The 14,034-nt window shown below is 41.1% G+C and overlaps 1 protein-coding gene across 1 annotated transcript; it reads left to right on the top strand.

Moving 5' to 3' along the window:
- Positions 1–3,111: 3,111 nt before the first annotated feature.
- LOC108980024 (putative clathrin assembly protein At4g40080) lies at positions 3,112–4,702 on the top strand. The gene has a single exon (XM_018950838.2). The coding sequence runs from the start codon at positions 3,300–3,302 to the stop codon at positions 4,374–4,376; it is 1,077 nt and encodes a 358-aa protein (XP_018806383.1). The 5' UTR covers positions 3,112–3,299; the 3' UTR covers positions 4,377–4,702.
- Positions 4,703–14,034: the final 9,332 nt, after the last annotated feature.

Raw genomic sequence — 14,034 nt, 5'->3', positions numbered from 1 at the left:
GTACAAACCTGCTCTATGCCAAGTTTCCTCTACCAATTTGAAGCACTCCTCCCTTTCTGCCCACTTAGCTTCATATCTAAAAGGTTTCACACCCTTGACAGCCCACTGTGAACCAGTGGCCATAGTGATCATGAGTGATCTGTGATCAAAGCATTGGGCAACTTCTGGTCTCACTATAATGTTGGGAAACATATCGTGCTATACCGAGTTGCCTAGAGCTCTGTCGAGTCTTTCCTTTGTGAACTGAGGTCCTTCACGATTATTACACCAGGTGAATTTGTCTCCACTATAGCCTAGGTCACTCAAACCACAGTCATTCATTGTAAGTCTATTTGACTATATGGTCTCAAGGCAGCCCCATATTTCTCCTTCTAGTGTAGTTTCTCATTAAAATCCCCCATGCAAATCCATGCCATCCCTCGTGGTGGTTTCAGTGCCCTCAACCAACTGCCTAGCCTTTTACTAGTTATCAGATGACCATAAAAACCAGTAAGCATCCATTTCATACTTTCACCCTAAACATAAACTTTTAGGGAGATATGATAGTGAGAATAGGAAACTAGAGTAACATTCAAATCATCATGCCATAGAAATGCAATTCCTCCCTTGAGTCCTCGACTATCCACCACAAAGCTATGCTCTAGGCCTAAGCCTTTGCTCACTCTTTCAACGTTGCTTCTATTACATTTTGTCTCAATAAGAAAAACTACCTTTGGGAGCTTATCCTTCACCATATGGTGAAGCTCATGAACTGTTTGAGGGTTTTCGAGCTCCCGACAGTTCCAACTTAGGCAATTCATGGTTGTTGGTGATGCTGCCTAACCGCCATCACTAACTCTTGTTGTTATGCGAAGTCACTCTTCATGGCCAGAATCTTCTGCTTCTTGAAAAAGTTCTCTTCCATTACTTTTTGGCTGACCATACCTCCAACCCTTTTGAGAGAACTGTTAGTACTAGACTCGTCATTAGAATCTTTGAGGCTTTTATTGAAGAATTTGTCACGGGGTCTCCTCTTCCACTTAGCTGCTTCACAAATTGGGCCAGATCCTGTAACTAGTGGCCTAAAAATTGATCCAATGATCTAGCTTGACTATCAATAGATGCCACTGAGGAAGAAATATTTCCATCTGCTATACTATCCATCGTAGTCACCCCTATCATCTCCTTAATTGGCTCTCCCAGATTGACCTGCCTATCCTTTTTAGAATCTTCCTTAAAACATGCTGGAACCTTAAATATGGGCCTAATAGAGGAAAGAACTACATCACCCATTTTACTAGGGAACTTTTCAAAACTCTCTTCTTTCCTTCCTAGACTCCCCATCACTTTCTGCCTAGCAGGGGATCTTCCATTTTATTCAAAAACTAATCTCGAGACTCAGAGATCTTCTCTCCCTCCTTTGCTTGTTGACCATGAAATTATGTCTTAGCCTCAGTTCTTTCCTTATTAGGCTCCCCACCACAGTTTTGTTGCTGCTAACTCTACTGTGGTGGTTAATGAGAATCACCACCACACTTTTTGGTGAACTGACTATTATTCTTGACCTGATTCGCATGTAACCATAGACCAAACTGGTTTATCCCTTCAGCTTTGGAATCATTACAATTGGGACCTTTGCATTGCCCCACATGTTTGATGACCGCACACTGAAAGTAGAACGTAAGAAGTCTTTCGTACTTGAAAGGGATTCAAAGCTGCTTTTGATCCATAGTTAAAAGTCTCCCTCTTGATAATGGTTTGGTTATATCGATCTCCATCTTAAGACATAAGAAATTACCCCATCCAAGACCATTCTCCTATATCTCCACTTCTAACGCCTTTCCTACACCAGAGGCTAACTTAGCCCCCATCTCTTCAATCATGCTAGCCAGAGGCATGTTGTACGCTTGGATCCAAAAAGTTTCATGAGAGAATGGGACATCTTTCAATGGAGTTTTACCAACAAATTCTTTTAGACTTACCAACATTCTTTCAAAGGACCAAGACCTACCATTTTGTTCTTTATTTTTGTCTCTGACATATTGGAACTCTAACAGAAACTTGTTATTCCCCACATCCTTAAACTGCATCCATCATTTTGGTCTCTATAATCTTGTCATTGTAGTTCTAAAAGCCTCTTTTTGTTTGCTTTGTTAGGGCTAGCAAACAAAACTTGCCTTAAAACAATTTCTCTAGTGCCCTCTAATCTACCACAACTGCTTGTACCTCCTGTTTTGTGAGGTTGAAACCACCCCTCAATCTTTGTAACTCACCCTACATCCAATCTCTTCAGATCACGTCTAAGAGACAAACCTTTACAAAAGCAAAGATAGTACCACCTCACCCCTCAGAGAAGGAAAGGACCCTCATCAATTATCAAAGCCCCCAATCCGATCGATTTGTCATAACCTTATTTGGCTAATGGTCTTTAATTAATTGTTAGGCTTTAAACATTTGTCGGATTGACTCCGATGATTTTCTTGGACATGTCTTTTGGAAACACCATTACAAACCTTCTTATAAACAAAAGCAGGTCAACAAATTTTCCTAGTTACTTCGTTGCCCATTAATGCTTGGTCTATTTATAAAAGATAACAGGCCATATAAATAAATATTATATATAACGCGTAGGATTTGTACCTATTATGACAATAATATTCCTTCTTAAGTTCTTCTATATTGATCAAGTGGTCTTAATTGGACATTTCTTGAGATGTCAAAGCTCACACCATTTTTATAATATTCCTATTAGCAAATAGCACGAATTGACAAACGTGTTTGACTCAAATAAATATGAATAATATTAATAGATCGTTTTTATATTTAATTTTTTTTTTATTTCTTAATTAAAAAAGTGATTATTAGTGTATTGATATTTTTTAAAATTTTTAAAAAATATTAAAAATTTAAAAATAAAAAATAAAAACATAAAAAATAAAAATTTTGCTAAACGGCATGCCCAGCGATTATTGATCACTGTTGGGTGGCAGCCTGACTCAACAAATATATGGTAAAAGATGGGGGGCAGCCGGCATCTCTCTCTCTCTCTCTCTCTCTCTCTCTCTATATATATATATATATATATATTATATTTATATAAGATGAATATCTCCAACTCGTATTTACAAGTTTTAGTGCATTTGTTTAACGCAATTTACGACGTTTATATATATTGTAACTATTAATAGAGGCAAAACTAAAATTAAAGTATCCAAACTCCAAAGGCTCCATCGTTTTATGTCTTCTTATGATCTTTCCCTTTCCCTCATTTCCCTTTGCCTTCACCACCTCTCCACCTTACAATCTTTCTTTGGCCTGCCATGAGTGGGCTAAAGAAGCTAAGAAATCTCATAGATATTCTCAAAGACAAAGCCTCCTTGATCAAAGCAACTCTCTCCACGGCCGCCTCTGTAAACGTCGCCGTCCTCCTCTCCACCACCCACGACCCTTCCAGCCCTCCGCCGGAGAAGCGCGTCGCCGTTGTTCTCGCCCTCGGCAACGGGTCCCGCCTCACGGCATGCTCCTGCATAGATGCGATCATGGCTCGCCTGCATGGCACGCACAGCGCTCCGGTTGCCATCAAATGCCTTTTCACGATTCATAACATCATCACCAGGGGCTCTTTCATTCTCAACGATCAGCTTTCGTTCTATCCTTCTTCAGGGGGCAGAAACTTTCTCAACCTTTCGACTTTTCGAGACTGTTCCGGGGCCGAAATGTGGGAATTGTCATCGTGGGTGAGATGGTACGCGGGTTTCGTGGAGCAAAACTTGATGGTTTCTAAGGTTTTGGGTTACTACTTTTGTTCATCTTCAGGCACGAATAACGACAAAAATAAAGAAGAGAGATTCTTGACGTTCTTGGACTCGGATCTGTCGAGGGAGTTGGATGTTCTTGTGGATTTTGCAGAAAGAATCTGCGAGGTACCAGATTCGCTATACCTTCAGAGGAACGATTTGGTTTACGAGGTGGTGAGATTGGTGAGCGAAGATTACAGGTTGCTTCAGTTAGAAATCTTCCTCCGAGTTTCGGAACTCGCGAACAGAACGGAAAACCTGAGTGACGGCGAGCTGACTCTGATGCTAAACACCTTGCAAAGGTTTGAGGACTGCAAAGAGAGGTTACTGTTGCTGTTCGCAAATCGAAAAAGGAACGATCGGATGTGGGATTTGGTAAGTGAGACGAAGATGAAGCTGATTACAACGAGAGAGAAGAGAGAAGGATTGAGGCTGGTGACGATGGCAGGCCGAAGGATAGACGAGTCTTTGAACCAGTCAACACGGTTCAGAAAACCATTAATGGCGGCCGAGTCGGAGAACCTATTTTTCTTCGGATCAGGTGGCGGTGCATTGGTGGCCCTGGACAGGGTTCCTCTTGCCGTTTCTACTGTAGGGTAACGAGTGAAAGTACAGGACATCATAAAAGAAAAAGTTCCAACATTCTTTAGGCATTAATATCAATGGGGTTTTTGACATTTTGTTTGCAGCATTTGCCCCATTATTTGTGTTTCTGCCAAAGAAATCGTTCATACGCAGTAATCGGTAGGTCTTGCAGATTATGGTACGGTATCTGATTCTAAATGTATAATTGTCATCATGTACACAGAATTGTTAGTGCGTTAATTTCCAATGAGTAGAATTGAGTGTGGATCCAATGCATGTATAATGATCATCTTTTATTCATGTATGCTTTGATGTTGTTAATCTTTATCAATTTTTCCCTATGCGTTGCGGCCTCCTCGATGTCATGCAATATCTATTCTTGATTAATTTGTTAAATTTGTCTTAAGATAGAGTGCTGTCTTTCATACGGTTTGTCTGTAGAGAATTACGTCAATATACTAGACCATATCAATCACAAAGAAATTTATATATTAGAGAATCTTAAAAGTAATAATTGACTTGTATGAAAATTGTGTTAAGAGAAGTACTAAATATATGGAAATATTTTACAAATCAACGTGATTTGATATGATACATCAAATCTATTTTAGCGTAAAAGAAAATTTATAATTTAACGTATTATATTCTCCCATATTAATTTGAGTTTATTTTTGTGAGAACATAATTTTTTTTAAATGTTAAACTTAAAAATACGAGGGATATAAGAAGAGAGGACGAGAAATCTAACAAAAATGCTTCATTCTCAGGCAATAAAGAGAAGGTAGGGACAATGAACGTTAATTCAGGACCCATCTTCTTCGGCCAAATCAAAGAAGGAATAGTAAAAAAATGATGATTTTGCAATAGTTGAGTGGGAGGAATGAGTGGCTATTGCAATGGGAGCGCCTTAATTGGAGGATGCCATATCCGTTAAAGGTGTTTTTGGCTAGATCGATGTTATTTTGAAATGCAGACTTTCTCTTTAAATTATTGAATTGGTGGGCTCTACGGCCACAGCTCACAGCTTTAGCTGACATACCGTTAGTTATATTATCATTTCTTATATGTTTTATATGTATTTTTAATATTTTATAAAAAATAAAAGAAATTAAAATATTATTAAAAAAATATTTTCTTAATTGTTAAATAAAAAAAAGTTAAAAAATAAAATAAAAAATCACAACAATAGCTTTAAGTAATAAAAATAAATGATAAGAGTAACATTTTTCTTATTGAATTATAGGTTTTAGATTTTTCAAGGAAAGGATAAGATCATTATCATAGGTTTAACCAATCATGTAAGAGTCCAATTTGAGTTCTGAATTTGTGAATTAATTCATGATGTGATATAGAAATTACATTGTATATATCTAAATGATGTCACATCTTTTAAATATATGATCTTTGACTGACATATATAGTGATATATATAGCGATTAACAAATATAAAATAAAGTCAAATGCTACAAATATTTAATATTGAACCACCGAATCAAAACCATGCACTTGTAGAATGAAATTATCCACTTGAAAGAAGGTAGAAGTTTCGACACATGTAAGGAAATAATGAATGATGAGATCAGGTTTTGGCCCGACATCATAAACCATAAGCACGCATTAATAGAATACTTGCTTTGCTACCTACCAATGAGAAATGCTATACAACTTCCTCAATCTCTATTTATTATATTTTTTTAAATTTTTAAATTTTTTAATATTTTTTCTAAATTTTTTTTGAATTTATTTTTTTAAAACTAATTCAATTTTTTTTATTCATTATTCATATATTAAATAATAAAAAAATAATAAAAATTAAAAAAAAATATAATGTGTGAAGATTATGTGAATAGTAAGAGATTGTGAAGATTTTTTAAAAAATAAATATCATTGGACAGGGAATGCCTGGATTTTTTAAAGCTTAAAGTATGAGAAGGAAAAAAAATTGTATCCTGGATGACTTGATATTTATTGGGCATTCAATAATATTAAAAAATTGATATCTATGACCATAAATATTGTTAGACTCATTTTTTGTGCTTTGTTTTTCAAGCTTCTTCTTCTTTTCTTTTTTTTTTTTTTTTTTTTTTTTTTTTTTTTATGAACAAAAGTTTCATTAATCAAAACAAGATTTAGCCAAATAGATTGAGAGATAAAATCTGTAAACCCATCCCACCACATTTGAATGGAATCTACAATATTCTAAGCATGTGCCATGACCTGCCTCATTCCCCAGTCTATTTTAACATGATAGACTTTTACGTCAATAAAAGTAGCCAAGAAGACCCTAATCTCATGAATAATAGCTCTCCATAGTGATTGGTTTGATGCATCGGCTGCCAATTCTTTCACCACCAACGTCATGCAGTCAGATTCCAAGATCAGATTCGTAATGCCCATGTGTGCAATAAGTTGCAACCCTCGCAGAACAGCTAGGAGCTGAACCACCTCTGGTGGTTCGAACTCCCACTCTCCCTTACTTGCTGACATTACAACTTTCCCTTGTGCATCTCTCAATATAGCTCAAATTCCTGTTAAATGGAGATGATGAAATATGGCTCCATCTACATTAAGCTTCATAAAACCCTCAGGTGGTGGGCTCCATCCACAAAAATTCTTCAGTGCAGAAGTTGGCTCTATAAGTGATAATGGACAAAAATCAAATCTGGAAAGATTGCCACCTCCAATTGCATGATTTCCTGCTGTTGTCTCCAACGTGATTAATGCATTACAGCTCTCTTGTAACCGATGTACTGATTTGTAATTCCTCAAATCTTGCCTTTCCATTATATTGTACAGCCATACTTGTATCTATTTATACTGATATCAAATACAAGGAAAATTATCTTTCTTTCTAAAATATATCTTGTTTATGGTATCAGAGATTCCAAAGCTCCAACGAGCAGATCCTCTTTGCTATGGCCACCAATAACATCTCTGTTTCTTCTAATCCTCAAAGCTCTACGCCTCTAATTGCTGTAAATGCTACTGCGCAGCTTCCTCATAAACTGACAGCCACCAATTTTCCTGCTTGGCGGTGTCAGTTCGAATCCTTACTCATTGGTTATGATCTTATGGGGTATCTTGATGGTACTCTTTCATGTCCTTCTCTCAGTGGTGTCTCTCCACTAATGACCAGGCTGCTGTCAAGGCTGCATACTTACATTGGATACGTCAGGACAAGCTTCTGCTCAACGCCATCCTTGCTGGGGTCTCTGAAGGCGTTGTCTCTCATATTGCTAATGCTGAGACGTCCATGGATGCATGGAAGACCCTCACCCGACTCTATACTAGTCGATCCCTTACTCGTGTTATGCAACTCAAGGAGGACCTCACTCTTCTTCAGCGAGGGTCTCGGTCTGTCACAGAATTTCTTCATTCTGTGAAGCACATAGCAGATGAGTTAGCACTCATTGATGCCCCTGTGACAAACGACGATCTAACGCTATACATTCTCAATGGTCTTGGCTTAGAATACTGCGAGATTATTGCTCCAATTCGCACTCGTGACACCTCTCTCACATTTGAAGAACTCCATGACCTGCTCCTTGGTCATGAGCGCTACTTGAAGCGCCTGGAACTTACTTCCAATCCTCCTGTTATTACAGCTAATACCTCTCAACGCAGGTACAACAATCGTTCCTCCCAAAAGAATGACAAGAAGCAATCCTATTCTCGGTCTGGCAATTCAGGTGGCTCCTTTCAGTCCAAGCCCACCGACAACTCCTCTGTTGACTCTGCTCAAAGAGGTCGCCAACAAGGAAAAACGTGTCATTTTTGTGGCTTCAATGGCCACACTGTGACTGAGTGTCGCAAGCTTCGTCGTGTATTAGCACAGGCTAACTGCACTATCATGCCTCAACATGCCACAAACCGTTGGATGCTTGACTCTGGGGCATCTCACAATATCACCTCTGAACTTCAAAACATGACCATGCATTCTGAATATGAAGGACCTGACGAGGTTGTCATTGGGGATGGTACAGGTTTGAATGTCACACACGTTGGTTCCACCAATCTCTCCACCCCTTCCAAAACCTTTGCACTTACAGATCTTCTTTGTGTTCCTTCTATTCATCGCAACCTTATTTCTGTTCATAAATTTACCTCCTCTAACAATTGCTCTGTAGAATTTAAACCCTTCTCTTTCTCTGTGAAGGATCTGAGCACGGGGGTGCATCTACTTCAAGGCAAATGTGAAGATGGCATCTACTACATGCCTCAGTCTGCTCATATCTTGCGCAAACCACCAGTGGCATTTGTTGGAGTCCGCACTTCACTTGATGGTTGGCATTCACGGCTTGGTCACCCTTCCACCAAAATTGTCACCCAAATAATTCGATCATTTGATTTGCCTCTAGAAAAATCCTCCTTTACAAATAAAAGTCTGTGTGTTTCATGTCAATGTAATAAAAGTCACAAGCAACCTTTCTCCATTTCGTCTATGACTAGTTCTCAGCCATTTGAATTAATTTATTCAGATGTCTGGGGTCCATCTTCAATTACATCCATCAATGGTTATCGGTTTTATGTTATTTTCATTGATCATTTTACAAAATTCACTTGGTTCTATCCTCTCAAACAAAAATCTGAAGTTGAAAGTGTCTTTATTAATCTTCACAATTACATCACAAATCAGTTTGCCACTACCATAAAACATCTCTATACTGACAATGGTGGTGAGTACCTCAAACTCCGTCCCTTCCTCGCTAAACATGGCATTACCAGCCTTACAACCCCTCCTCACACGCCTCAACACAATGGTGTTTCTAAACGTCGCCATCGTCATCTCGTCGAAACTGGGCTTACTCTTCTCCATCACTCTAAACTTCCTTTGTCCTACTGGTCTTTCGCATTTGAGGCAGCCTGTTATCTTATTAACCGAATGCCCACTCCTCTCTTACATGGTAAAACTCCTTTTGAAGCTCTCACTCTTCGTTCACCAAATTATCTCAAGCTCCGCACATTTGGTTGTCTTTGCTATCCATGGCTCAAACCATATAACAATAGCAAACTTGATCCTAAATCCACTCCTTGCATTTTTCTCGGTTACTCTCTTACTCAAAGTGCTTACAAATGCCTTGATATCAAGACCCACCGCCTCTATCTTTCATGCCATGTTGTATTCGACGAACACACCTTTCCTATCTCCACCAACTCTGTTGCTAGTCAACTTCCTCTTGCCTCTGACCATAATCAACAATCACATGCTGCTGTGGAATCCTTTGGTTCTATCCCACAAGTCCCGCCAGTGACTCAGGTGCCTCCATCTCTCACGTTGCCTGAAGTACTTCACCCTCCTGCACCACCGGATCCACCATCGTCATCACCAGGTATACTCTCTTTTCCCTCTGACAGCACTACTCTCTCCTCTTCTCTTGCTGCACCCGCACCACCTACCTCTCATAGGATGACCACTAGATCTATGAATCACATCCACAAGCCTAAACACATGTACCTTGTCACCAAACATCCCCTTCCCAACTCTCTTGAACCAACTTGTGTCAGTCAAGCACTAAAACATCTTCAATGGCGCCAAGCCATGCCCCAAGAATTCACAGCCTTGGTTAAGCATGGTACATGGGACTTAGTTCCTCCACAAGCTTCTCAAAATCCCATTGGGTGTAAATGGATTTTTAGAATAAAAAGGAAGCCCGACGGTAGCATCGACCGATACAAAGCTCACCTTGTTGCCAAAGGCTTTCATCAACGGCCTGGTCTTGATTATACGGCAACCTTTAGTCCAGTCGTGAAGCCTACCACTATTCGGACTGTCCTCTCCATTGCTCTTATGCATCGCTGGCCCATTCGCCAACTTGACGTCAACAACGCATTCCTCCATGGCACCCTTGAGGAAGATGTCTTTATGGCACAACCACGTGGATTTGTTGATAACAATTTTCCAAATTATGTCTGCAAATTAAGAAAATCCATCTATGGCTTAAAACAAGCTCCTCGTGCGTGGTAAAATGAGCTCAAAGGTGCTCTCCTTGATTTGCACTTCAGTCAGTCCAAATCAGACTCTTCGTTATTTATTTATCATGCAGGTGGCCACACTATGTACTTCCTTGTATACGTTGATGATCTCCTTATTACTGGCAGCAGCACCTCACTTGTTCATGAGATCATTCACAAGCTCAGCAACCGATTCTCCCTTAAGGACTTGGGCCTTGTGCATTTTTTTCTTGGTATTGAAATTATTCCCACCTCTGCTAGAATGTTTCTCAGCCAGCATCAATATATCCGTGGCCTCCTTGATCGGGTGAAAATGGATGGTGCAAAATATGTTCAAACTCCTCAGAGTACAAGTATCACTCTCAAGCTCGAAGATGGCTCCTCTCTTACTGATGCTACTGAATACAGACAAGTCATTGGTGCACTGCAATATCTCTCCTTCACTCGCCCGGACATTGCCTTCTCAGTCAACAAACTTGCTCAGTTCATGCACCAACCAACTGCTACTCACTGGACTGCAGCCAAACGCATCCTCCGCTATCTCAAACACACCATCCATCATGGGCTTTATCTCACTCGCAACAATGCGTCAACACTGCACACCTACTCCGACGCCGATTGGGCAGGAAATTTTGATGACCGGTCAAGCACCACTGCCTATCTTATTTTTCTGGGCGACAATTTAATTTCATGGAGCACTCGCAAGCAACGAGCCATTGCTCGTTCGTCCACCGAAGCTGAGTATCGTGCACTTGCTGCCACCACTTCAGAAGTTGCTTGGCTTACATCCTTGCTGTCCGAGCTTCATTTTCCACTCTCCAAATCTCCACTCCTATTATGTGACAATATCGGGGCTACACAACTGAGTCTTAATCCCGTAATGCACTCTAGAATGAAGCACATTGCCATTGATCTTCATTTCGTCCGAGATTATGTCAACAAAGGCCTGCTTGATGTTCGTCATGTTTCTACTCATGATCAATTTGCTGATCTCCTCACTAAAGCACTTCCCAAAGCTCGATTTCATTTACTCAGGTCCAAGATTGGCGTCCTTGACGGCACGTCCATCTTGCGGGGGTGTATAAGTGATAATGGACAAAAATCAAATTTGAAAAGATTGCCACCTCCAATTGCATGATTTCCTGCTGCTGTCTCCAACGTGATTAATGCATTACAGCTCTCTTGTAACCGATGTACTGATTTGTAATTCCTCAAATCTTGCCTTTCCATTATATTGTACAGCCATACTTGTATCTATTTATACTGATATCAAATACAAGGAAAATTATCTTTCTTTCTAAAATATATCTTGTTTAGGCTCTAGCTTCACCTTTCCATACAATTTGTGCAATGTCAAAGAATGTTCAATCACCTTTCTTGAATCTAGAAGCTCATCTTCATGAATTTTCTTATTCCTTATGAACCAAAGACTTGATGCTATAATAAAGAAAGTTTCCAAGTCCTTCATTCCTCCCAAGGTCTTCACCTGAACATTAGCATTAATTGTAAGGGGATTTCCCCCCCCCCCCTGTCCCAATGGGCCTGAGAATGGTAACTAAGGAGACACGAACTAAAGGCCCAACCCAGAGCAAGTAGAATCTTCGACCCGGCCCACAAGTAGGCTCCTCTGAATGCTACCTGCATAAATGAACGTGCTGTAGGGGATAGGACTCGCCAACTTGGAAACCCCTCGAATAGCGTCTAACTCTTGAGTGCTTGTTCGCAAAATGGGCGAAAAGTACAGGGGACCCTCGATCCTCTGACAAGGGAGGCATCAACAGACCATCAAGGACGCCAGTGAGGTGAGGCAAATCGGAGAACTACGCCGCATTAATGGCACCACTACTTGACCTATACACCACATTAATGACAAAAGGAACAGTATGAAGGACACAGACTCTATAGGGGCAGACACGATCTGTCCTCCCAGACTTGTGGTATAAATAGTAAGTCCTAGGTATGAGAAATTTTCTCTGATCCCTAGACTTTCTTAATTATTTACAAACTTCCAAAAGAATTTATTGACTTTGGTATCGGAGACTCCCTGGCTCCAAGGCCGTCCTTTCCCAGTTGTCTTCCTCTCTATTCTTGAAAGCCCAAGTTTTGAAGACATGAGTTGCTAGAACCTGACCCAAAGGTGTGCGAAACTCGATATTAACAATGGCACCGTCTTTAGGATCATTATAGATCTTACGTGTACTTTTTATGCCTACGACAACTCGTTCCGGACAGCTCAGAAGAGATATAGATGAAGCTATAGAAGGAAGGCTGAAAACCATGGAGTAGTGGGTGATGAAGCTGACCGATGAGGTGCAAACACTTCACAAGGAAAATGAGGAACTTAGAAAACCTCGATGGGTGCAAGATGAGGAAGCGGAGCCCAACGATAGCGAGCACATGGGGTCTCAGAACACACAGGCTAGCGCAAATAGGGAGGATGAGAGAAAAAACATGCAAGACGAGATCCGCAATCTTAAAGGAAAATACGAGGAGATTACAAGGAATGTGGGTACGTCGTCATCGGTGGACCAACTGCTCATGAGCACTGGTCTACCTTACATGGAGAAAGTGATGGCCGTGCCCTTACCACCCAAGTTTAGGGTCCTAGCCATGAATATGTACAACGGAGGAAAGGACCCCCTTGAGCACCTGGAAACTTTCAAGGCTTACATGACGTTGCATGGCTTCCTGAGCGAGGTGACATGCAGAGCATTCTCGCTAACCCTAAACGGGCCAGCACGAGTATGGTTCGGGTCTCTGGCCCCCAAATCTGTAGACAGTTTCGACAAGCTAGCTAGACTTTTTTTGATCCAGTTCATGTCAAGTTTGAGAAGGCGACACCCAGCAGTGTACCTCCTCACCATCAAGCAGGGAGAGGAGGAAAGCCTAAAATCCTATCTGACTTGGTTCAACAAGGAGAGCATGACCACTGACGACCAGGATGAGAAACTAACCTTGGCGGCGCTTCTAGGAAGGGTCTGGCCATGATCCTAGTTTATGGCCAAGTTGGCAAGGAGGACTATCGTGATACTGCGGGAGTTGGACCTGGTGGACAACTTTATCAATGCTAAGGAAACTCTTCAGGCCATGACAGAGCCAAGAAAGGAGTTAGAGCGAGCGGAGAGGAAGGCGAGGGCCCCTTCTAGGGTTAGGGCCCACAAGTAGTCAGAGAAGAGTTCTCAAGACAAAAGGAGAGAGGGAGCTTCGAAAAAAGGACCAAAAACTTGGTTCTACTGACCTACATTCACCACCCACGAGGCTCACACCTCCACTGCCGGCAAAGATGATGATCAAGGTATCGCAAGTCGCTACTGCACATACCACAGGACCACCTTGCATAACACCGATGATTGCTTCTCCCATCATCGGAGCATGCGGAGCGGACAAGGCCACGTTATCCCCTGGCCCAGAGACTAAAGTAGGAAAGAAGGGGAAGGTTGAGGGAAAGGAGCGTAGATTGAGTCGATTGGCACAGGTGGGAAGATAGCTCCCGGAGATGACCACCAGCGTAAGGGTCGTAGCAAGATTGCCCCCGTTCGCCGCCATGAGGGGACCTCCACTTGGAGAAATTTGAACCATAATGGGAGGATTCGCAAGCAAGGGCAGTCCCTCCTCAAGTAGAAAAGCACATGCCAGGTAGGCCTGGTACCACACAAGGTGTACTCGGTTGAGTACCATCCTGCCAAACATCGAAGGAGTGAACCAACCCCGGTTATCTCAT

This window comes from Juglans regia, chromosome 6, assembly GCF_001411555.2.
Source record: "Juglans regia cultivar Chandler chromosome 6, Walnut 2.0, whole genome shotgun sequence".
Taxonomy (NCBI): Eukaryota; Viridiplantae; Streptophyta; class Magnoliopsida; order Fagales; family Juglandaceae; genus Juglans; species Juglans regia.
This window is presented reverse-complemented; position numbering and strand designations above follow the sequence as displayed.